At 44.2% G+C, this 24601-nt stretch overlaps 1 protein-coding gene across 1 annotated transcript in view; it reads left to right on the plus strand.

Annotated features, from left to right (window-relative positions):
• The window catches only part of LOC149287717 (uncharacterized), a 34131-nt gene that overhangs the window by 9392 nt on the left and 138 nt on the right, over nt 1-24601 (plus strand). Inside the window, exon 2 of the mRNA XM_089492476.1 lies at nt 23628-24601. This exon is cut by the window's right edge and continues 138 nt beyond it. Within this exon, the coding sequence (XP_089348602.1) occupies nt 23628-24601 (974 nt within the window). The remainder of the gene's footprint in view (nt 1-23627) is intronic.

Raw genomic sequence — 24601 nt, forward strand, 5'->3', positions numbered from 1 at the left:
AAAAGAACATAATTCCTGAAATCCAGAAATGATCCCTTTTGTAAAATGCTGGAGGGAGAATAGTTCTTTGAAAATAAGTTTACCAGCCAGCAATGAAAACCATGGTCAACATTACACATAAACCCACTTCCTCAGATGTAATTTTGGCTTAGTTAACACTCTTCTTTGGGCTGCTCATGCTGTTCAAAGAACCAGATCCATTTGCATATTAGCCAGCATGCTGCCAATCCCCGGTACACCCTCCATGGATGTCTATAGTGTGTGAAACTCTGCCTTGCATGCATTTCTACATGGCCCCCACCCTTTCTCCCAAAATGGAAGAGACCTTCAGGGGACACTGGGGAGGGAAGGGGTTTTTTTCTATTTCTTTTCTTTTACCAGAATGTGAGGCGGGGAAGTTCCCCGCCTCTTTTTGTGCAGGCCGAAATATACTGTCATCCTTGTAGGTCACACAGTATGAGAACAGGGTCATATTGGCCAGCGGTCTTCTGGCAGCCCATTAAAGCATCTCATGAGATGCTTTAATGCTGCTCCAGAATTCTGCCCGCTGCAGGCGACTCCTTTCTTTTCTGTGTCACCCACAAGGATAACAGCATACAGCGGCATGTCGAGCTCCCATGACAGGAGCCACGACTGAGCAATTTGGCATCAAGAGCAACCCAGACCCCACACATTTCCACTGTCTTTCGTGTCATGGCGAGTATCGCCGTTCCTTGCTCTATGACATCTCTTTCTATATGGTCGATCCTATACCGTTTGTCCTGCTGCCCACAACCCGCTCCTTTTGCTGTTATGAGCTCGTTTTGTCCAAAATTTAAAGCTAATTTGCATATATTTCCCAGCATTCCAGCACCCCTCATCCATTATGGCCTCCATGGCTTCAATACCCAAAACCCGGCCATCCAATAGTCTCCTTGCCTCCGTACATGTGACCCCAAACAACCAATCCCCAGTCTAAATTTGCCCCTAAATGCCTCCCTTTCCTCTGTCAATCATCTGCAAGGGGAGGAGAAGCCCCAAAGCCGAGCTGGAAAAAGCCCAATCTGTCATAAGCACGCAGGGAGGCCAGCCCCAAATCCTCAGAGCCCGACAGACAGAGGTTTTAAAAAGACAAAAAACTGAGAAACCTCCAGGTTCCCCCCCCCCCTCAGAATATTTCCCCCCTTTTCCTAGTGCTGCCCTCGGTGTCGCTGCATCCGCGGACCCCAGATGTCCTTTAAACCCCAGCCCCCGGATATCATGGTGTATTGTGCATACACACAACAGAGATGGGTCACTTACACAACTCCAGAGATAAATATGTCTAGACACATTGCAATATGCTGGCGACAGAAGTCACTCTGTGACAATTCCGGAGACACTTGTATCCTCTGCTTTTGCGACTCGGTAACAGTTTGCAAACATGCAACCTGTGATAGTTAGTGCTATGCATTATGTCTATGTAATATCTCCATTTCTGCTTTTTTGTACCCGTGCACAGAAAAAAAACCTCACACACGTGTGTGTATGCAGAGAATAGGATAAAATCCTTTTGTCAAAGACGGGGGCACGTCATACATGGGAGAGCAAAGAAAAAATTAGTACGCTCTAGGACTTTGGAGGACTAAAAGGGAAGGGCATTCTTTCAGCCAATCAGGAGACGGAGGAATGCGAGAACGGATTTGAGAACACATAAGAATACCGCACACACCTCTGTTGGAACGTTCTCATCCCGTTCCAGCTCTCTGGGAACACATTCATATCTGTACCCTCCTGGAACACATTTGGAACGCATTTAAGCGTTCTGAGAACCCGATTGGAACACATACTGTGCGGTATACTCAAATGCGTTCCGTTCTCATCACGTGATGAGAACGGTCTCAGAACGCAGTGCGATAAACTTCTGCTTCTTTTAAGCCAGATGGAAAATAGCCTTCCGTAAGAGATGCATCTATGATATATCTCAGGTGAGTCCCAAGTACATCTCCTCCTTGGATGACCAGCCATGAAGGGCAAGGGTCCAGAGGGAAAGTTGTCTTCTTCTCATTTCCAGGGAGTGTGACCACATCCTTAGTACTCACAGATTCAAATTGATCCAGTATGATCTCATTCACAGAGTCACTGGGCACCTGACCCATGGCCTCTGCAACAATGCTGGCATCCAAGTCAGCTCTTATCATTTAAATCAGGGGTCCTCAAAGTCCAGCCCTCCAGATGTTTTGGACTTCAGCTCCCAGAATCTCAGATCATTGGCCAAGCTGTCAGGGAGGGCATTATGAGGTAGGAAGGAAATTTGCATGTGGATGGGGATTGGCTGAGGGACAAAGAGGAAGCAGGAGCCTTTGTAGGGCTCTGTAAGTCTATTCAGATTGACTGTAGACTACTGAGGTAGGAAGGAAATTTGCATGTGTGCGGTGATTGGCTGAGGCTTCTGGGAGATGAAGTCCAAAACCCCCTCCCCTCCATGGCCATGCCTCTCTCCAATGGTCCCCACGGCGTCTATTCTCATAATAACCTCCCAAGTACCTGGGACCCAAGGAATCCTCCTAGTAGGGGGCAGGGAACGAAAGAGGGAGAGGAGACCTGGCAGGCCCCCTGCCTTTCTTTGGGAGAAGAAGAGGGGTTTCCTTCCTTCTTATAACCCCCCAAGGGCCCCCCAGAAGACCCTGCAGCCATTCCTCTGAATGAACAAGGGCTCTCCTCACTTCCCTCCCTCCCTAAGAACAGACTGTGAGGGCAGCCATGGCTTCAGGAGCTGAGACTGTGCATACATAGATGCCCCCAAAGGCCCCTCCTCAGCATTCGCAGGGATTGCCAGGTCCTAGATGCTGCTGCTTATTCTGCTGGCAGCCTTTGCAGGAAAGGAAGGTATGTGCCAGGGGTTCAGCAGCCTCCCCTTCCTTTCCTCATTTCTTCCTAAGAGGAGATCGCAATGGAGGCCAAGGTGCAGAGCTGGACTCAGGAGGGAAAGCCAGGAAAGGAAGACATTAGTTTCGAAATATAGCTGTCTCTGTGAATCCTGTATGTTTGTGTGTTTCTGTGCACGTATGTGTGTGTGTGCCCCTTCTGTTCTTATGGCTGGGAATGGAGCTGAGGACTGAAGAGAGAAGAAAGGGTCAGTTTTGGGCAAATTCAGAACTTCTGTGCATCAAAGAGTCCAGTGTGTTGAAATAGCAAAGAACTTTATTGAGAACACACAGAAATCCAGTGTTTAAGCCAGAACTGCCCACTACAATCCATACAATACATTAAAACCCCAAACGTTCAACATCACCCTCTTCCAAACCTAGGCTCACCCCCAGTTCCCACAGTCTATGCCCCACAGGTAACAAGGCCCCCTTTGCCATTCCCACAAACTAGCCCTTTCTGTTAATACCCCAAAATGTTCTTCAGACAACATCTCACACTTTGCAAAAGATATCATTCCCATAACTATTCTATCCAGCTGCAACAAATCCCACCCCTCATCTACCTAACCTATACCACAATCCACGACAAATATACAACCCAAAGCAATTACCTATACTATTAGCAATTAAAACCTAAACTTAACAAAATATGACTTTAAAACATAAACAGACATATGGACAGACAAACCTTACAAACAAAATCATAAGGGCCTTTTCTTATTACCATAGGATTAAAAATATATTCTTTGTACTCCTTCTTGACAAACATAATTTTAGTTCATTACTGGGATTTCTGTAGCTTCTCCCCTGTGTGGCCTCTCTCATGTTTCACTTGGGCTGACTTGTCAGAAAAACATTTCCCACAATGCTGGCATTTGTATGGGTTCTCTCCTGTGTGGACTCTCTGATGTATGACAAGGATTGACTTGTAAGCAAAACGTTTCCCACAATGCTGGCATTTGTATGGCTTCTCTCCTGTGTGGACTCTCTCATGACTCAAATGGTTTTCTGTAAAGAAGAACATTGACAGATAAAACTGAAAATCAGAGTTAAGAGAGGAGGGTGTTACCCCATGATTTAGCCCTCATTCATTCCTCTTTATTAGCTATTAAATTAAGAAAGATTCTGTGAGTAACCCAAGCATGACCCTGCTGCTTATGCCCCTAAGTCCATGGAACGATTGTATCCTTACTTATAGGTGCTTGCAAAGAATGGGGACTGCCTTGAGGGAATCCGTGGAAGCAGATAGTCAAAGGACTTTGATAGACAGGCGGCATCATATCCTTTGAGACTGCCATAGAGCCCTGAGTCAGAGCCCAAGGCATGATGCAAGCTAACTGCAGAGGTCCTTTCCTGCTGTTTGGCACCAGGAGATGACTCACAACCAATACAGTATGCAGCTCACATGCAGACTGATGTGGGTTGGATTGGAGTTGTGTGTACAAGGGATGGTGAAGTTGATGGAAGTTGGACAGGAGAGCTTGCAAATATTTGTATTATTTTACAACTTGAGATAGTGAACGCGATTGGAATTCAGAGCCAACAAGGACCTGAGAGCCAGTATGCTAATCCTTTTTATCTGAGATATTTGCACCAAGCACCCATTGCATTCGGTTGGGTTTCAAACAATTTCCCCCCCAGGAAACATTCTAAAGCGATTTAAACCTTTTTGAACACTCGATTTGTGCCTCCAAGCAACAATTACAGTATAAATATCTGCCCTGACTGGCTGTTCTTTGACTTCAGTCCAATTACAGACAGACAGTCTGTCGGTTTACATGGCTAAACACCTCAATGCACTCACCAACCCCATTTGTCGCAGGAGCTCCTGACTTCTCTTCCCATTTTGAACCCTCAGCAATTGGAATCCAGATCCGCCTAGGTAAACTATTACCATTATGAAAGTCTTACATCTCTTGACCACTCCCACCTGTTATCTAGTTCTTGTGCATGTGTGGGAACCCTTACGTGTGTGTGTGTGTGTTTTGCTTTTCCCCTAAAACATAAACCTATTTCAAATGCCTTTGGAGTTCTGTGTGCTTCTGGGCCTGGTATAGTTGAGCTGAATCCCGAGGTCGCTCTTGCCCCAACCAAACTATATCTCTCTTTTCAGCTAAGTACTAAATTCCCCTAAAAGCAGAGCCCTTGCGGGTGTCCTCCCCAGACTCCAGCATTTTGGATAACAAAGGGCCTCTGGAATCAACTATGGAACTAAGCAAGCTCAGGTAGGAAAAGAAACATTAGAGAACAATCAGGTTTTGTGTCTCCCTTTCCTACCTTCACAGATATTACTCATAATTTCTAAATAGAACCCCTAAATATGTCTGAAAACAAGGATTTGAGCTGGTTCTCAGAAGTACACTCAATCCAGTTCTTAAAATCTGTCAGGTTGGTGGCTGCCTCCCAATCCCCAAGGCCCCTCTCCTGGCCCTTCCCAGAGGTCCCTTCCTCTCCGCACAGAGCTAGGCGATCCTGCCTTTGCTCCTGCTTTCCCCTCCTGGATCCCAGAGGCCTGGTCCCCTTCCCTTTCTCCCTCCGCTCTCCAACCTTCCCTCTTGCCCATCTGCACTGCTTTACCATTTCACCTTCAGCATCTCTTCCCTCCCTTTCTATTTTTCACGTTCCTTCCATCTCTCTATCACAGACAGAAACACACCCACAGCGTGTGTGTATGCATAAAAGAGACACTTTGAGGCCCATTTCTTGAGAAAGGCAGGATAATCAATATACAAATAAGTCATTTGGAAAGGTAGAGCAAGGGGGATTGGGACCTGGACTCCAATTTTGGTGAGGGTCAAGTGCCAGAGAGCAGCCTCAAAAGAGCCTTAAGACATCTCTAAGACAGGAATGGCCTGTTGTTGATGTGGGGAAGGGGTCACATTGCCCCCCAGGAGATCTCAAGGGCACCCCCACATTGTATTCCCTTGAGGATGGATAAACAATATTTTGCCCCTCAATATCTGACAGCATCCCTTTTGCCCCTGTTTTCTGATACATTGCAGGGACAAGGGAGCCATTTTACACAACAGTATCAAAACGATGAAGGAGGCCAAAAAAGCAGCAAACTTGGTCAGGGATGGGCTGAGGAGCATTTGGAGCCAAAAAGCATATATCTCCATGGTTCCTTCCCACAAAATCCTAGAATTAAAAATTGAATATAGGATATTTAGAATTCTTAGAAACTGGAGAGCAATAGTGCCTCGCTAAACTACAAATTCCAAGATTTCCCAGTAAGTTGCTATGACACTTAAACTACATGTTAAAGGGATCTAGGAGTCCTGGTAGACCACAACTTGAACCTGGGTCAACAGTGTGATGCAGCAGCTAAAAACGCCAATGTGATCCTAGGCGACATCAATGTGCGTATAGTGTTATGGCAGGGGGTTGGACTGGATGGCTCTTCTAGTTTCTTTCAACTCTATGATTCTATCTTATAGATGAAGGTAAGTAATAGTGCAACTCTATTCTGCTTTGGTCAGGCCCTCACATGGAATACTGTGACCACTTCTGGTCACCACAATTCAAAAAGGATGTTGAGAAGTTGGAGTGTATCCAAAGGAGAGCAATGAAAATGATGAAGGGTCTGGAAACCATCAAGCTGTATGAGAAGTGGTTTAGGGAGCTGAGAATGTTTAGCCTGTAGAAGAGAAGGTTAAGAATGGATAGCCCTGTTCAAATATTTGAAGAGATACTGAGGATGGAGCAAGCCTGCTTTCTGCTGCTCTAGAGCAAAGGACAGGGAACAATGGATGCAAACTACAGGAAAAGAGGTTCCACCTAAAGATTAGGAGGAACTTCCTGACATCAAGAATTATTCAACAGTGGAATATACTCCTTCAGAGAATGGTGGCGTCTTATTATTATTATTATTATTAATAATTTCTAAAGCACTCCTTCTTTGAAGGTCTTTAAAGAAAGGTCTTTGAAGATCTTTAAACAAAGGCCTGGTGGCCATCTGTCGAGGATGCTTTCAATGTGTTTCCTGCATGGCAAGGGGTTGAACCAGATGGTCCTTGTGGTCTATTCCAGCTCTATGATTCTATAATTCTAAAGTGGAATCATAGTGCCATGATAATGTAGAATGAAAGGGCCGTCAGTCTTCATAGTAAGGGCAATGAATTCAGCTTCCTTACCCACTGAGGCCACATTCTCGTAATTCTCCATTATCACATACAGTGGAACCTCGGGATACGAAATACCCGGGTTACGAATTTTTCGGGACCCGAAAAAAACCCATAGGAAATTATTGATCCGGGTTACGAAAGTTTTTTCGGGTCCCGAAAAAACTTTTGGTGCTTTTCGGCGCGATTTTACACCAAATCGCGGCTTTTCCCCATTAGCGGCTATGGGGATTCGGCTTGCGAAAGCCGTTCGGGTTACGAAAGCGGCCGCGGAACGAATTAATTTCGTAACCCGAGGCTCCACTGTAATTGTACATAAGTCTTTGCTTCTTTGTCAACAGTTTCCATTCTTCCAAAGTGAAATATACTGCCACATCCGCAAAGGTCACCTGCAAAAGAAAAAAGCCCTCATCCAGAGAATGACTAATAAAAAGGGGGGGAGGAGCACATGATGCATCCCAAAAATTATTTGATCACCTCAGAATTTAGTCCAGGAAATAAACTTTAATTGCTGTTAGCAAAAAAAAAAAAAAAAAAAAAAAAGCTACTGCCTTTGAGGTCCAATTTGTCTCAAATTCTTCCAATACAATATACAATATAATAAACAATATAATTTAGGCCATGGCTGTGATATTGATGATGGATTAGGATACTAACTATACCAAAACGTATCGTATATTTAGCCTCCAAAGATTATAGTGCATTTAGCCATTTGTTGCCAAATTTCAGAGGCGAATGTCAGTATTAAAAAGCAGTTCTGGGGAGCACTCTGGGCTTGAGGGCCATGGGGCCACCCCCAATTTATATCCAGAGATATTCTCCCATATCCCCCCACATTACACAGATGGGAAAAACAAGACACATGTGGACAAGCAACACCAGAAAGTGGTGAAGATGGTCAAAGTTGTTTATCAGGAATATAAGACAAGCAAGGAAGGGCAACACAGTTTGCTCTTGCCTCAGACTCCTATCAAGGGCAAGTCCCTGCCCCCTTCTTTCTTCTCCCCTCCCCACTTTTGAGTTGATGGGGTGCAAACTCCTTGGCATTCATTATGCAGAAATTGAAGTGAGCTGAAGAAGGGGGAAAGTGGGAAGAGAAGAGAGAAACCAGGACATTTTAAAAGTCCCCGAAATAATGGGTGACAGAGGATAAACCAGGACTGTCTCTGCCAAACTCGGACAGTATTTTATATGCTTCCTTTCATAAATTGGCCCAGCAGTGACACAGATGAAGCTAATAGGATAGTGACTCACCAAAGAATAGTTGTACCTTGGCAGCCTCTTTCTCTTGGGGCCCAACTCCCTCGGCTTGGCCTCTGTGTCGGCCATCAGGTGGACAGGGGGATCCTGGTGGTCCTGCACTTGGCTCACTTCCAGCAAGAGAGGCCCCACAGCTGTGTACAAGGAGGCCAAGGTGTAGGTCCTGAGAAAAGGGACCAGGGTTAGGATTGGCTTGGCAAGAAACTCTGCAGCACTCAAAGACACAGAGAACAGTATCCTATTAGTGAATTGCCAAGAGTGGCCACCAGATGGCGGTCCAGGATAGAAGTTGGTGAGAAGCCCAAGGAGGCTGCAGTGCCCTGAGTGTCCACAAGAGGGTGACGTTGTATTAGGAATGTTCTTGATTGATAAAACTAGTCTATGGGGACTAATGTGATTTTCCCATTGGCTCCCCATTCAAGCGGGGGTGTGGCCTCCTTTGCTCTACCTGGACCTTCCTCTGCTCCCATTGGCTGCCTATTCCCCACCAAAGGGTTCAGCCTTATCCCAGCAACAACGGAGAGAACAACACCCCCCCCTCGATTGCCCTGAAAGTGAAAGAACCACCGGAAGGAAATGGGGGGAATTGCAGCACTGCATCATGGGAAATTTGCAGCCGGGGGGTTTGCGGTGGTGAAAGAGAGCAGAAGCAAAGCTGCATTCCACACCAGACCAAAGAGACACACTTCCTTCTTTTTGGCCCAAGGAGCCTGGCCTCCTTCTGACTCTGGAGCCTCAGGAGAGAAAGAGAGGCCTCTGTTCAACTGAAACCTCAGAGAAGGTTCTGGAATGTTATTCCCCACAGTCACAAGCAGAACAAAATGGCTGCCTCTGCCTCTGCCTCAGTGCTTGGCAGTTGGCAGTTTGAGGCCTTCAGGGAACCCAAAATGGAGGATGAAAGGGCTCCAAAGTCAGAAGCATTTCCAAACCTTAACAACACCTAAAATCTTTCCTGATGCTATAATTCAGAGATTCACTGAGACACTCTTTATAAATACGTCTTTCCATGTCTTTATAAATAAATAAAATTTAATAATACTATGCTACTACTAATAATAGTAATAATAATTTACAACCAGGAGATTTCTCCCTGTGGCTTCTCCCCCAGAGGCCTCTGCGTATGCTCAGAAGCCCCTTCTTCTTCTTCTACAGAATCCTCCAGAGGTCTCTCTGCTCCTCCTCCTCCTCCTCAGGCCCTTCCTCTAAGCCAGGGGTAGGCAACCCTTTTGAGCCGGGGGCCGGGTTGTTGTCCCTCAGACAACTGGGGGGCCGAAGCCAAAAAATAAATAATTAAATACTTTTTTTAAAATAAATAAATAAATAAATAAACTGGGTCAAATGTAGGACAACATTTTCAAATGGTGGACACTTTTTTAAAAAAAGTGGAGGACACATGAAAAAATTTGCTGATTTTTTTAAAAAATGTTAATACAGTGGAACCTCGCCATACGCGGGGGATCCGTTCAATTGAATGGGACGCGCCGCCCCTTCCGCCCCACGCGGGCACTGCGTCTTAAGCGCGTGTGCTCAAGGCCGCGTATTGTGAGCGCGCGTATGGCGAGGTTCCACTGTATAAATACATGTTTCTGAGGCATCTAGACAATTGCCCCTACGTGCAAGAGGCCAAAGGCCCCGGTGGCAATCGGTGGCAGGACCGGGCTGGGGCCGGTCCCAAGGCCTTGCCGGGCCACATCCGGCCTGCGGGCCGCAGGTTGCCTACCCCTGCTCTAAGCCTTTCTCCTATTCCTCCCCCTCCTCCTCCTCGGGTCCTTCTTCTAAGCCTTCCTCCTCTTCTCCTCTTCCTCAGGCCCTTCCTGTAAGCCCTTCCTCTTCCTCCTCCTCCTCCTCCTCACGACCTTCCTCTAAGCCTTCCTCCTCCTCCTCCTCTTCCTCCTCCTCCTCCTCCTCCTCCTCCTCTTCAGGTCCTTCTTCTAAGCCTTCCTCTTCCTCCTCCTCTTCCTCAGGCCCTTCCTGTAAGCCCTTCCTCTTCCTCCTCCTCCTCTTCCTCCTCCTCAGGCCCTTCCTCTAAGCCTTCCTCCTTCTCAGGTCCTTCTTCTAAGCCTTCCTCTTCCTCCTCCTCTTCCTCAGGCCCTTCCTGTAAACCCTTCCTCTTCCTCCTCCTTCTCCTCCTCCTCAGGCCCTCTAAGCCTTTCTCCTCCTCCAGCCCTTCCTCTAAGCCCTCCTCCTCCTCCTCCTCCTCCTCCTCTTCCTCAGGACCTTCCTCTAAGCTTTCCTCCTCCTTTTCCTCCCAGACTTTGGGGGAGAATTGTGTGCCTTCAATTCCTTCCTGAGGATCCTAAAGCAAAACTGTCACAGGAGTCTCTTTGTAGGTTTAGTCGAAGGGGGTTTGCCATTGCCATCATTTGAGGCTGAGAGAGTGTGCCTCGGGGGCTGGGGTTGTGCTGCGTGCCTTGAACTCGTGTCTAGTGACCCTATTCCCAGGTTTTCCTTGCCTTCAGGTTTGCCTTCCACTTTGCCCTTTGTCTTCCTCTGAGGTTGAGAGAGTGTCTGCTGCCCAAGGTTCCCCACAGTGGGTTTCATGGCCCAAAATGAATGCCATTTTCATCATTTAGATGTGTGTTTGTGTGTGTGTTGTATGCCTTCCAGCTGGCCATTGGTCTTCCTCTGAGGCTGAGAGAGTGTGACTTACCCAAGGTCACCCATTTTATATAATGGGTCTTGAGCACCCATGGATTTTTCTGTCCAAACCAAATCCCAAAGGATACCAAGGGCCTATTGTTTTTCCATCTTTTTTTGCAAACAGCAAAGCAGATCTTGCTTGCCTGATCTTTGCATGTTCAAGAGCAGTGTTGGGCAAATGCTAAGAGATGCCTTGTGAGGTTAGGAAGACGGTCCTGGAAAACAGTCCACTTCCTCTGGACCCACAGACTCAGAAAGACATGGGCCCCCCATTCAATGGGACCCCTTTCTTTGAGGCTGCTCTAGGTCCAGGAGGGTCTCTCAGGAGAGATTGGGAAAGTCAGCCTTTCAGGAGTTCTGGTCCTTAAAGGTTAATATCTCCAGGCTTTGCTGAGAGGGCAATATTTGGGATTTGGCCAGATCCAGGCTGCAGGTCTCTCTCAGACATGGTTCAAAAACACTGCAGAAATTATGATGATAATGATGATGATGATGATGATGATGATGCTTCCCTTCAAAACCACAGAGCCTTGTGGATGCTCAAATAGTAACAGTGGTCAAAAACACATTGCAAAAATAATCCAGTTTGCAGAAATTAAACCACTTCAACTGCCCTAGTTCAGTGCTCGGGAATCTTATGGCATCTAAGTTGTCTGACAGAGAAGACTAAATATCTCACAAAACTACACTTTCCAGAATTCCCTAGCATTCAGCCAGACAAATAAAGCAGCCCTGAACTTGGACCATTGTTAGTGGTTGGCTTGGAGCCTGAATAGGGTTCTAGAAGGCTGGTGGCTTTGGTCGTTGGCTGCTTAGGAAGAAGGGCTCCTTCTGGGTTTCCTTGCCAGGAAAGGAAAGGAAAGGTGGGTGCCTCAAGATGCCGATGGGAGACCCCTAAATTTGGTTCCTTTGTAAGAATGCTGACTGAGGGGGAAGAGAAGGGAGATGGATTTGGTCCCCAGGGAGGCCCCGGTCAGGCAGGGCAGGCCACACAACATTCGCTAACTCCCAAGTCAAATCCTGGTTTCCCTTCTTTTGCCCAGGACTGAAACCTGGACCAGAAAGGATCAGGTTTTATTTGCTTTCTTCTCCTGTAACAGGTGTTTTTCCTTGCCCTTTTTACACGTGGCAGTAAAGATACGATACAGCAGGGCCTGGCATTGAGCTTCCAGTGTTCATGCATGATCTTCAGACAGGAGATGAGGCTGCCTCTTCTCCATTTTGGAGGGAGCCCAATTCCAGGAAAGAGGAAAGGGCTCTGTGCAAACATCCAGATCAGATGTGATAGCAGTAGCTTATTATAATTTGCGAGGCTTAGTTCATTGGTTTCTTCAACTAGAAAAATTGCGGGGGTCTATGGATTGGTTCATTTTCTTGCTTTCTTTCAGTTGTGGTGGTACAAGGGCTCACTACTATTCTCTGCATTCGCCATCTGTCTAGAAAGAAGGAGGCTAAATTAAATGCTCTTTATCCTGTTTCTAAATTAAGTGAGAAAGAATAATCCTCTCATTTCCCCTGGATTTGGGAATAGACCTTTAAAAATGTCTCCCTTCATTTCCACACGGAAAAGTATACTGTGAATATTTGAATTACAAGCTGTGAGCAACTGTGGTTACATCTTTATGATTTATGATTTTTCATTGAATTCATAGAATCGTAGAATCGTAGAGTTAGAAGAGACCACAAGGGCCATCCAGTCCAACCCCCTGTCATGCAGGAAATTTCAATCAAAGTATACCCGACAGATGGTCATCCAGCCTCTGTTTAAAGACCTCAAAGGAAGGAGAATCCTCCACACTCCGAGGGAGTTTGTTCCACTGTCGGATAGCCCTTACTGTCAGTTGAGGAAGAATCTATTTTCCTGGAGCTTGCATCCATTGTTCCAGGTCCTGTTCTTTGGAGCAGCAGAAAACAAGCTTGCTCCCTCCTCAATACAACATCCCTTCAAAAATTTAAATAGGGCTATCGTATCACCTCTTAACCCTCTTTTCTCCAGGCTAAACATCCCCAGATCCCTAAGTCATTCGTCATAGGGCGTGCTTTCCAGACCCTTCACCATTTTAGTCATCCTCCTTTGGACATACTTCAATTTCTCCACATCCTTTTTGAATTGTGCTGCCCAGAACTGGATACAATAATCCAGGTGAGGCCTGACCAGAGCAGAATAGAGTGGCACTATTACTTCCCTTGATCCTAGACACTATACTTCTATTGATGCAGCCTAAAATCGCATTGGCCTTGTTAGCTGCCGCATCGCACTGTTGACTCATGTTCAACTTCTTATCAAATCAAATCAAACTTTATTGCTTTTGACCAAAGGTCATTGCACAGCACAACAATATAACAATACATACAACAATATAACCATATAAAAATACATGGAAATTATATCTAAAATGCAAGTACAGTGGTACCCCGGGATACGAATTGACCGCGTTACGAAATTTCCGGGGTACGAAAAAGTTAGATTTAAAAAAACTGTTCCGGGTAACGAAAGATTTTTCGGGTTACGAAATTAATTTCGGCGCGTTTCGGCGCGAAATTCAAATCGGAAGCGCAGCTAGCGGCTTTCCAGCGCCTTTTCGGGTTGCGAAATTTATCGGGTTACGAACGGCGGCGCGGAACGAATTAATTTCGTAACCCGAGGTAGCACTGTATCTCATATCTTGTATAGAATTTCTAAACAAACAAGTAACAATTGTCATTATGCATTAAAATTTTGTCAAATATAGTCATCACCTTTACAGTTTATGGCTATCCCTGTTATATACTTATTCCTGATCTTTTTAGCTGCTAAGGCAAACAAAGCTACTTTCCAGGTTACATATTTATTCAGGTCCAATAGAAGATAGAAAATCATATCCTGTGGATTTTGCCTGGGACTAGTTTCTATTATAGGTATAACTAATCTTTCTCTTGGTTCTTGGTAGAGAGGGCAAAATAACATGTAATGAACAAGGTCCTCTACCTCTTGACAACCATATACACAAGTACGTCCTTTTGCAGGAATACCTCTATATCTTCCGTCTCTGTATGCTGTATCCATCATATTTAATCTTAATTCGGTAAAAGCTTTCCGTAAATTTGCAAATGTTAAACTAACAAAGTAATCTGGAAAAATACAGGACTTCTTGAGTTTATAGTATAGAGGGGCACATGAGCACAGATAAGCAGTATGGAGATCTTTTTGTATCGATGTTTCACTTATTATGTTCTTGATAGACTTTATCTGTGCTTCCAATTGGAGTTCATTAATTTCAGCTAATGAAATTCCATATTTGATCATTAATTGCGCAGCCTGATGTACCCAGTTCTTGTTGGGCATGCTGTTATTCAATTCTATCAAACGTTTTTTTGGAAGTCTATTATTATCCATCCTCTGTGCTTTGAGCCAATAACATAAAATTCTCTTATCTATAAGGTTTTCTGTACTAAGCATGTTGGTTTCCAATCTAAGCATGGCAGTTGGTGTGTCTCTGGGGAGACCCAGCAATGACCTCAAGAAGTAGTTCTGGGGGGGTTCCAGGTTTATATTTGGTTTACCTGTGGCACCCCAAACCTCTGCCCCATATAGAAACTGTGCCGTTGTTTTGGCTTTATATACTATTAAGGCAGGATTTACTAAATTTCCCCCTCTAGTTGCCGCAAACTTTAATGTAGCTTTTGCCGATCTATAGGATTCTACTTTTAAATTTAACAGTTGTTCTTTCCAAGATGTTGTGTCTGAATATACTAGGCCTAAATATCTAAATGATTTTACTTGACTTATAATGTTTCCATCTAAGTGCCAAACATGTTTTTTGGGGCGTCTTCCAAAGACCATAACCTGGGTTTTGTCATAATTAAAAGTTAGTTTGTTGTTTCTACAATATGTGCATAGTTTTGCAAGAAGTCTCCTTAGACCTACCTCCGTTCTAGAAATCAATACAATATCATCCGCGTACATAAACAAAGAAATTTTTGTATCAAGAATTGTGACAGGGGCATATTGCAAACCCTCCAGATCCTTTACAATGTCATTAATAAAAAAAAATTAAATAAGAAAGGAGCTAAAATGCAACCTTGTTTAACTCCTACGGATGTACCAATCTTTGGAGTAAGATGTCCTACCAGCTCCACTTTAACCTGTAACGATGTATCGGAATACAATGACTTTACAAGAAATAATAAACAATGGTCAATATTTGTTTTTTCCAGTTTCTGCCACAACAAAGATCTAGAGATTGAATCAAACACAGATTTCAAGTCAACAAATGCAACATACAATTTTTGTTTCAGGTTATGAACATATTTACACATGAGGAAGTTCAACACAAAACACGAATCAATTGTTGACTTCCCCTTTTGGAAACCGGCTTGTACTTCTGTCAATTGATTATTACTAACTGCCCAGTCTTCAATTTTTCCCAAGAGGTACCTAGCATATAATTTAGAAGCAATATCCAAGAGACTAATGGGCCTATAATTGGCTGGATCTTTCCTGTCACCTTTTTTATATATTGGGGCAATAATACTCAATTGCCAACCTTCAGGAATACATCCAGAGCGATTTATATGAGTAAATAGTTTTGCTAGAATCGGGGACCAATATTCCAATTTTGCCCTATATAATTCAATTGGTATCATGTCCTCACCGGGTGCTTTGTTGGTAGATTGTCTGGTGATTATTCCTTTAATTTGATTCACAGTGACATCGGGCCATTCAGGGGTATCTAGTGGTTTGGCAAGACAAATTGATTGTGACGGGTCGTATTGAGGTTTATAGATGTTGGAAAAATGCCTCACCCAGTCTCTTCCTTGCACTGCGGCCTCCAGTACATATTTTGATGTTCTGGAGCCCTGGGCTATTAAGCACCAAAATTTCTGGGAGTCTTTTTGAATAGCTGCCTCTCCTAGTTCTTTCCATTGTGCTTCATGGTATTTTTGTTTCTTTTCTTTAAGTAGTTTTTTATAATTTTGCCGTAGTTGGGCTATCTGTTTTGAGGTGTTTCCTTTGATGCCCTTTGTCTTCAGTTTTCTGATTTCATTAACTAAACTTTATTAAACTCTTTACATTCCTGGTCAAACCATGTCTTAGGATTGATTCTGGTATTTTGGGGCACATAGGTTGAACATAATAAAGGTTTTATTTGTGATATTAAAGCCTGATATGTGCCTATAATCTCATTTGGTTCAACTTTTGGTCTACTTGGACTCCTAGATCCCTTTCACATGTATTTTCATTCAGCCAGGTGTCCCCCATCTTATATCTGTGCATTTCATTTTCCTGCACTTAATGCAGTACCTTACATTCCTCCTTGTCGAATTTCATTTTGTTAGCTTTGGCCCAGCTTTCTGGTCTATTCAGGTCCTTTTGAATTTTGATCTTGTCCTCTGGAGTATTAGCTGCTACTCCTAATTTGGTTTCGTCTGCAAATTTGATGAATATGCGCCCAATTCTGTCATCCAAGTCACTGAGAAATATGTTGAATAGCACTGGGCCAAGGACAGAGCCCCACTGGCCATCCCACTAGTCACGCTTTGGGTTCGTCCAGTCAACCAATTACAAATCCATGTAACAGTTACCTTGTCTAGATTGTTTCATGTTTTTGTTTTATATACTGTTTAATTTGGTTAACTGCTATTAAGGTGCATAGCTATGAGATTCTTTGATATGAAACCTTTTAATAAATGAACAGGGATTGCAATCCTATCTATACATATTATCAGACATAACTCCAGAGAATGTTAGCCTTTTGGATGCCAGAAGGTTCCTCTCATTCTTTAATGCAAGAAGCAACACTTCCGCTGTCTTCTAGAAGATAAAGCAAAAAGGCTTCCAAAAGAACTGAAGCCTTGGACAAGTCTCACTCTCTTTGCCTCAGAGGATGGCCATGGGAAACCCACTCTGAAGGAACCTGCCAAGAAAACCCCTTCAGAGACTCCCATAAGGTCACCATAAGACCTGGAAACAACTGGAAGGCAGACACCAAGAACAACATTGGGAAATAGGGGCAAGCCTTGCCTTGGGAAAGTGTAATGACTGGGCTCCAGTCAATGGAGGTCTTCTTCAGGCAGAAAAGGGAGGTTTATGCAAATACAGAATGACATCACTGCTATGGAAGGCTCTCTTGACCAATCAGAGAGCAAGATAAAGGTCCTTCTGGAAGCTTCCGTGAGAAGGAGATATAAGGCCTGAGAGACCAAGAGACAGTTGGGGGAATTGTGTCGGTTGGAGATCAAGAGAGAGAGTTAAAGAGAGGATCTTGGAAGTTAGTCTCAGAATTGGACGCTTAGGTCTATTTATTAGATTGTATGAATTGAATATTATATACTTACAAATATTGTACCTGCAAGATTCTTAATATCTTGTATGATTTTAGTAATATTTTGTTACTTATAATAAATACCTCCTTAGAGTGTCTACTACTACTTTGTGCTGGTTTTGGGGGGAAATGAGAAAGTGTTGGGAGGGGTTTGGCTGAAGAGAGGGTATAAAATTATTATTATTATTATTATTATTATTATTATTATTATTACAGGGGCGCAGTGAGTCAGTTGGAAAAGCCCATCTCACTCCAGAAAATAAAGGTATTTCAGGAGTTTATACTCTACGTCTTTCTGTAATAATAGCTACAAAACTGATCATAGCATTTGGGACATTTAGTCTTTTAAAAACAAATATGGCAGATTTAAATGCTGCTTTAAAACCTCTTTCCATCTGCCAGCTTTGCGCTGGTTTTGGGGGAAATGAGAAAGTGTTGGGAGGGAGGGACTGCCAACAGAATTAGGAGATGCATTGCAGGCTATGGACAGTTTGCGGCCAAGAAAGGTCCAAAACACACGGCAGCAATAGTCCAGTTTGAGAGTGCTTTAACTGCCCTTGCCTCAGTGCTAGGGAATCCTGGGAAATGGAGTTTATTGTGACACCAGAGCTCTCTGACAGAGAAGGCTAAATGTCTCACAAAACTATATTTCCCAGAATTCCCTAGCACTGAGCCAGGGCAGGTAAAGCGGTCTCAGATTGGATTATTGCTATAGTGTGTTTTGGCCTTAGGCGATCCTTGGCAAGTCACACTCTCTCAGCCTCAGAGGATGGCAATGGCAACCCTTCTCTGAAGAAACCTGCCAAGGAAACCCCATGATAAGGTTGCCTTAGGGTCGCCATAAGTTGGAAACGACTTGAAGACACACATGAACAGAAAAAGTCTGCATTTATTTCACAGATTGTACATGGGAATGGGAGGCAGTGTGGTCCAGTGCTTTGAGTGTTGGCTTACAACTCTGGAGGCCAGGGTCCAGTGCCCCACTCCTCCATGAAACCAGCTGGGCCCCTTGGGCAAGAAGTCACACTCTCTCAGCCTCAGGGAAGGCAATGGCAAACCTCCTCTGAACAACTCTTGCCAAGGAAACCCCAGGAGAGGCTCCCCAGAAGTCGGAAATGACTTGGAGCCACTCCACAAAACACTACAAAGCCTCAAGAAAGAGCCAGCGTGGTTTAGTGGCTGGAGCATTGGACTATGATCCTGGAGCCCAGTGTTCGAATGCCCTCTTGGCCACGGAAACCCACTGAGTGACCCTAGGCAAGAAGTCACACTCTCTCAGCCTCAGAAGGAGGCATTTGCAAAACCACTTCAGGACAAATCTTGCCAAGAAAAGCCTGCAAAGGGCTTCCCTTAGGGTCGCCATAAGTCAGAAACAACTTGGAGGCACACAACGACAACAAGAGGAGTAACACCACTAACAGGGCTGAATCACACCTCACAAGCCAGCTATGGAGGGAGAAAGAAAGAAGGAAGATGTGGGAGTTGTAGTCCTTGGTTCAGAGAGATTGGAGGGGCCTTACTGCAGGGCAGGACCCCTCCCCTTTCTGGCCATGTGGATGCTGGGAGATCCAATCCGGAAAATATACTTTAAATCCCATTGGCAGCTTGCCTCAAATCCTTTATGAGGCCAGAAACCCCTTTGTTAGGAAGCGAAGTCCGAGTATCTCAAGAGGCTCTATATCTCCCAAGGCCCCCTCCCTCCAGAACCTCCTTCCACTCTTCCTCTCCGTCTCTCTCTCTCTCTCCTGAAGGCCTCAAACTGCCAAGTGCTGAGGCAGAGGTGGCCATTTTATGTTTCGGCAGCCATTTTGTGTTCCAGAGGCCATTTTGTGCTGTTTGTGACTGTGGGGAATAATGTTGCAGAACCTTCTCTGAGGCCTCAGTTGAACAGAGGCTTCTCTTTCTCTCCTGAGGCTCCAGAGTCAGAAGGAGGCCAGGCTCCTTGGGCCAAAAGGAAGGAAGTGTGTCTCTTTGTGTGTCTTTTGTGTCTCTTTTCTGAGAGGGTTTTCTTATTACACAGCTCTGCTCCTTCAGGAGAAAATGGGTTTTAAAAGGGTCCAGAAATGGGGAGGATAGTTTTAATACAAGCCTTATTCTTATTCTTCTTCACAAACATCAGGGTTTGGCTTCTAAGAGGAGGCTAGTCCCCCAAACAAGGCCAAAAATGGCTCCTTTGGGAGGTTTTAAAAGCCTCCCCAGTTTCCTTATTAATAGATTTTCAGGCAAGAAGGAAGGAGACAGACCAGAATAACTCATATTACCAAGAATGAAACAAACAAACATATAAACAAATAACAACAAAAATAAGGATTAGGCACTAAAACAAATTACTTATTTTTTAAAGGAAAACCATTATTAGGAGGGTAAAAAGAAGAATTGGGTGCTTTCTATCCTTTTAAAACCGACTCACGCTGTATCTACACTGCAGAAATAATCCACTTCGAAACCGCATTAACTCTCCTAGCTCCATCCTATGGAATCCTGGGATTTGTAGTTCATTGTGGCATCAGTTATCTGTCACAGAAGGCTAAGTGGCCCAAAGGTAAAATCCCAGGATTCCATAGCACTGAAAGGTTTAAGTGGTGCCAAAGTACTTTATTTCTATAGTGTGGATGCAGCCTTCTTGGGAAAGTGGTTGATGCTGGAGAAAATCAATGGGGACCTCTGGAGGTTTCAGCAGATGATTTATTTGTTTATTTATTTATTTATGATGCACTCATTTCACAACTAGCTATGGGTACATAACCAGGGCCCTCTCCAATTCCCCATCCCCTGATCCCCCACCACCCTAAGAAGGCATGGAGTATCTGTTTTGTAGGGGAACTGCAGTGAATCTATGCTCGGTCTAGGGGGCTTTGTTTGGTGCAGAGGGAGGAAGGGGATGCCCACCTCTGCATCGGCCCAAAGAAGGCATATGTCACCAGCAGGATTCTGTTCTCTTTCAGTGACGCAGGGTTTCTTGCCAAGCCAATCCTAACCCTGGTCCCTTTTCTCAGGAACTTCATCTCGGCCTCCTTGTATACGGCTTTGGGGCCTCTCTTGCAGGAAGTGACCAAGTGCAGGGCCACCAGGACCCCTGCCCACCTGATGGCCTACAGAGAGGCCAAGCAGAGGGAGTTGGGCTCCAACAGAATGAGACTGCCCAGGAACAACAGCTCTTTGGTAAGTTGCCATCCTGACTATTCATTTCATCTGTGTCTGGGCCGGCTCATGAAAGCCAGCGAAGAACATACTGTCCCAGTTTGGCCTAGAGAGTCCTGGTTAATCCTCTGTCACCTCATTTTTTCAGGGGCTTTGAAAATGTCCTATTTCTCTCTGCTTCTCCCACTTTCCCCCTTCTCCTCAGGTCAGTTCAGTTGCTGCAAAATGTGTTACAAGTTCAAAATAGTGTGCATCCCATCAACTCAAAAGAGGGGAGAGGGGAGGCGAAAAGGTGGCACGGTCTAGCCCTTGCCAGGAGTCGGATGCACAAGCAAACTACTGTACCCTTCCTCGCTTGTGTGATCTTCATTGGCCATCTTGATCCCCTTCTGGTGTTGCTTGTCCACATGTGTCTTCTTTTCCCCATCTGTGAAATGCTGGGGGCTATAGAAGAATATCTCTGGACCTAAATTGAGGGTGGGCCCAGTGGCCCTCAAGCCATGAGTACTCCCCAGAACTGTTTTTTAAAAAGGAAATTTGCCTCTGAAATTAGGTGAGATATGGCTAAATGCACTATAATTCATTGGTGACTAAATGTACTATACATGTTGGGATAGTCAGTATCCTAATCAATCAATAATATCTCAGAAATGGCCTAAATTATATTCTTTATTATATTGTATATTATACTGAAAGGATTCAAGACAAACTGGATCTCTAATGCTGTAGCTTTTTGCTTGCTTGCAGAATTTAAAGTTTATTTCCTGGACTGAATTCTGAAGTGTTGAAATAATATTTGCAATGCACCATGTGTTTTCCTCCGCTTTTGTTTAGTCACTCTCTGGATGAGGGCTATTTTCTGTTGCAGGTGACCTTTGCGGATGTGGCGATATATTTCACCGAGGAGGAATGGAAACTATTGACAAAGAAGCAGAAACTTATGTACAGTTCCGTTATGATAGAAAATTATGAGAATGTGGCCTTTGTGGGTAAGGAACCTGAATCCATTGCCCTTCCTGTGAAGACTGAGGGCCCATTCATAATCTACTGTCAGAGCAATATGATTCCCCTTTAGAATTATAGAATCAAAGAGTTGAAATAGACCACAAGGACCATCCGGTTCAATCTTCTGCCATGCAGGAATAGACATTCAAAGCATCCCCAAGAGATGGCTATCCAGCCTCTGTTTAAAGACCTCCAAAGAAAGAGACTCCACCAAACTCTGAGGAAGTATATTCCACTGTTGAAGAGCTCTTACTGTCAGGAAGTTCCTCCTAAAGTTTAAGTGGAATCTCTTGTCCCTGTGGCTTGCATCAATTGTTCCATGTCTTTTTCTCTGGAGTAGCAGAAAGCAAGCTTGCTCCATCCTGAATATGACATCTCTTCAAATATTTGAACAGGGCTGTCATATCCACTCTTAACCTTCTCTTCTCCAAGCTAAACATATCCAGCTCCCTAAGTTGTTCCTCAGAGAGCATGGTTTCCAGATTGTTCAACATTTTGGTTTCTTTCTTCTGGACATGCTCCAGCTTCTAAACATCTGTTTAAACTGTGGCGCCCAGAACTGGACACAGGATTATTGCAAGTGAGCCCTGACCAAAACAGAATAGAGTGACACTATTACTTCCCTTGATCTTGACACTATACTCCTATTGATACAGCCTAGGATCACATTGGCCTTTTTAGCTGCTGCATCACACTGTTGACACATGTTCAACTTGTGCTGTACTACAATTCCTAGTTCCCTTTCACACGTAATTTAATTGTCATAACAACTTCCTGCGGAATCATGAAATTTCTAGTTTTAGTGAGGCACTATTGTTCTCCACTTTGTAAGGTTTCTAAATATCCAATCCTAAACTGCCAATTCTGGAATGTTGTGGGATGCAACTGCTATGCTTTTAGGGGAGTTTGGTACTTAGCTCAATAGAAAGAAATAGTTTTACTGGGGCAATAGTGACCTCTGGACTCAGCCAATCTATAGCAGTTCCTGAATCAAACAGATCTTCAGTGGGATTTGAAATAGGTTTTTGTGTTTTATTTAGGGGGAAAGCAAAACACACAGACACATAAATAGAAGTGTTCATGCACACACACAAGAACTAGGTAACAAAGGTGGAGTGGTGAATAAATGTAAGGCTTTGATAATGGTGATACGTTATCTATCCAGATCTTTATTCCAATTGTTGAGGATTTGAAATAAGGAGAGATCAGTAGTTCCCATGACAATTGGGGTTGGTGAGTGCATTGAGGTGTTTAGCCATGAAAACAAACAGAGTGTCTATCTGTAACTGGACTGACACCGAAGAACAGCAAGTCGGGGCTGATATTTATACTGAAATTGGTTTCTGCTTGTGAGCAGAAACTGTGGGTTCAGAAAGGTTTATATTACTTTAGAATATTTCCTTTGTGGGGGAAGAATGGTGTGAAACGAACTGAATGCAATGGGTGTTTGATGCAAATACATCAGACAAAAGGCATTAGCTCACCGGCTCTCAGATTCTTGTTGGCTCTGAATTTTGATCGCATTCACAAGCCAATGTACGCTACAATCTGAGAGTGATGCACCCAGATACAGCTCAAAAATATCATAGCAGAGTACGGACGCAAATATCCAGATATAGGCATTGGCAATGCAATGACGACTTTTCACACTTAAAAATAAGTCACAAACACAGTCGATTTCATCGAAATCCTTGGAGCTTCTCTATCTTGAGTTGCAAAATAATACAAATATTTACAAGCTCTCCTCTCCAACTTCCATCAACTTCACCATCCCTTGTACACACAACTCAGATCCAATCCACTCCAATCCTCATGTGAGCTGCATACTGTATTGGTTGTGAGTCCTCTCCTGGTGACAAACAGCATGAAGCATCCTATCCAGTTAGCTTGCATCATGCCTTGGGCTCTGACTCAGCATTCAGTGGCCGTCTCACAGGATATGATGACACCTGTCAATCAAAGTATTTTTGCACATTTTTAATTGAATTTTTTTTTCAACAGTCCTTTGACTATCTTCTTCCACTGATTCCCTCAAGGCAGTAACCATACGGTCTCTTCTTTGCTAGCTCCTAGGAGTAAGAATGCAACTGTTCAATGGATTTAGGGGCATAAGCAGCAGGGTCAGGCTTGGGTTACTCACAGCAACTTTATTAATTTAATCTCTAAGAAGGAGGGGTTAATGAGAGCTAAATCATGCGGTAACACCCTCCTCTCTTAAGTCTGATTTTCAGTCTCATCTGTAATTGTCCTTCTTTACAGATAAACATTTGATCCATGAGAGAGTCCACACAGGAAAGAAGTCACATAAATGCCAGCATTGTGGGAAACATTTTGCTTACAAGTCAATCCTAGTCATGCATCAGAGAGTCCACACCGGGCAGAAGCCTTACAAATGCCAGCGTTGTGGGAAAGGTTTTTCTTGGAAGTCAAACCTAGTGATGCATCACAGATTCCACACTGGAGAGAAGCCATACAAATGCCAGCATTGTGGGAAAGGTTTTTCTACGAAGTCACGCTTAGTGAGACATCTGAGAATCCACACAGGAGAGAAGCCATACAAATGCCAGCGTTGTGGGAAAGGTTTTTCTCGGAAGTCAGTCCTAATGATACATCAGAGACTCCACACTGGAGAGAAGCCATACAAATGCCAGCATTGTGGGAAAGGTTTTTCTACGAAGTCACGCTTAGTGAGACATCTGAGAATCCACACAGGAGAGAAGCCATACAAATGCCAGCATTGTGGGAAAGGTTTTTCTCAGAAGTCAGTCATAACGATACATCAGAGACTCCACACAGGAGAGAAGCCATACAAATGTCAGCATTGTGGGACAGCTTTTTTGTCAAAGTCACACCTAGTGAGACATCAGAGAGTCCACACAGGAGAGAAGCCATACAAATGCCAGCATTGTGGGAAATGTTTTTCTTGGAAGTCAATCTTAATGGTACATCAGAGGGTCCACACTGGAGAGAAGCCATACAAATGCAAGCGTTGTGGGAAATGTTTTTCTCGGAAGTCAATCTTAATGGTACATCAGAGGGTCCACACTGGAGAGAAGCCATACAAATGCCAGCGCTGTAGGAAATGTTTTTCTCAGAAGTCAAACCTAGTGAAACATCAGAGAGTCCACACAGGAGAGAAGCCATACAAATGCCAGCATTGTGGGAAAGGTTTTTCTCAGAAGTCAGACCTAGTGAAACATCAGAGAGTCCACACAGGAGAGAAGCCATACAAATGCCAGCA

The sequence above is a fragment of the Sceloporus occidentalis genome, unplaced genomic scaffold (assembly GCF_023333645.1).
Source record: "Sceloporus occidentalis isolate IW3139 unplaced genomic scaffold, rSceOcc1.0.p SCAF_57, whole genome shotgun sequence".
In the NCBI taxonomy this organism is placed as follows: Eukaryota; Metazoa; Chordata; class Lepidosauria; order Squamata; family Phrynosomatidae; genus Sceloporus; species Sceloporus occidentalis.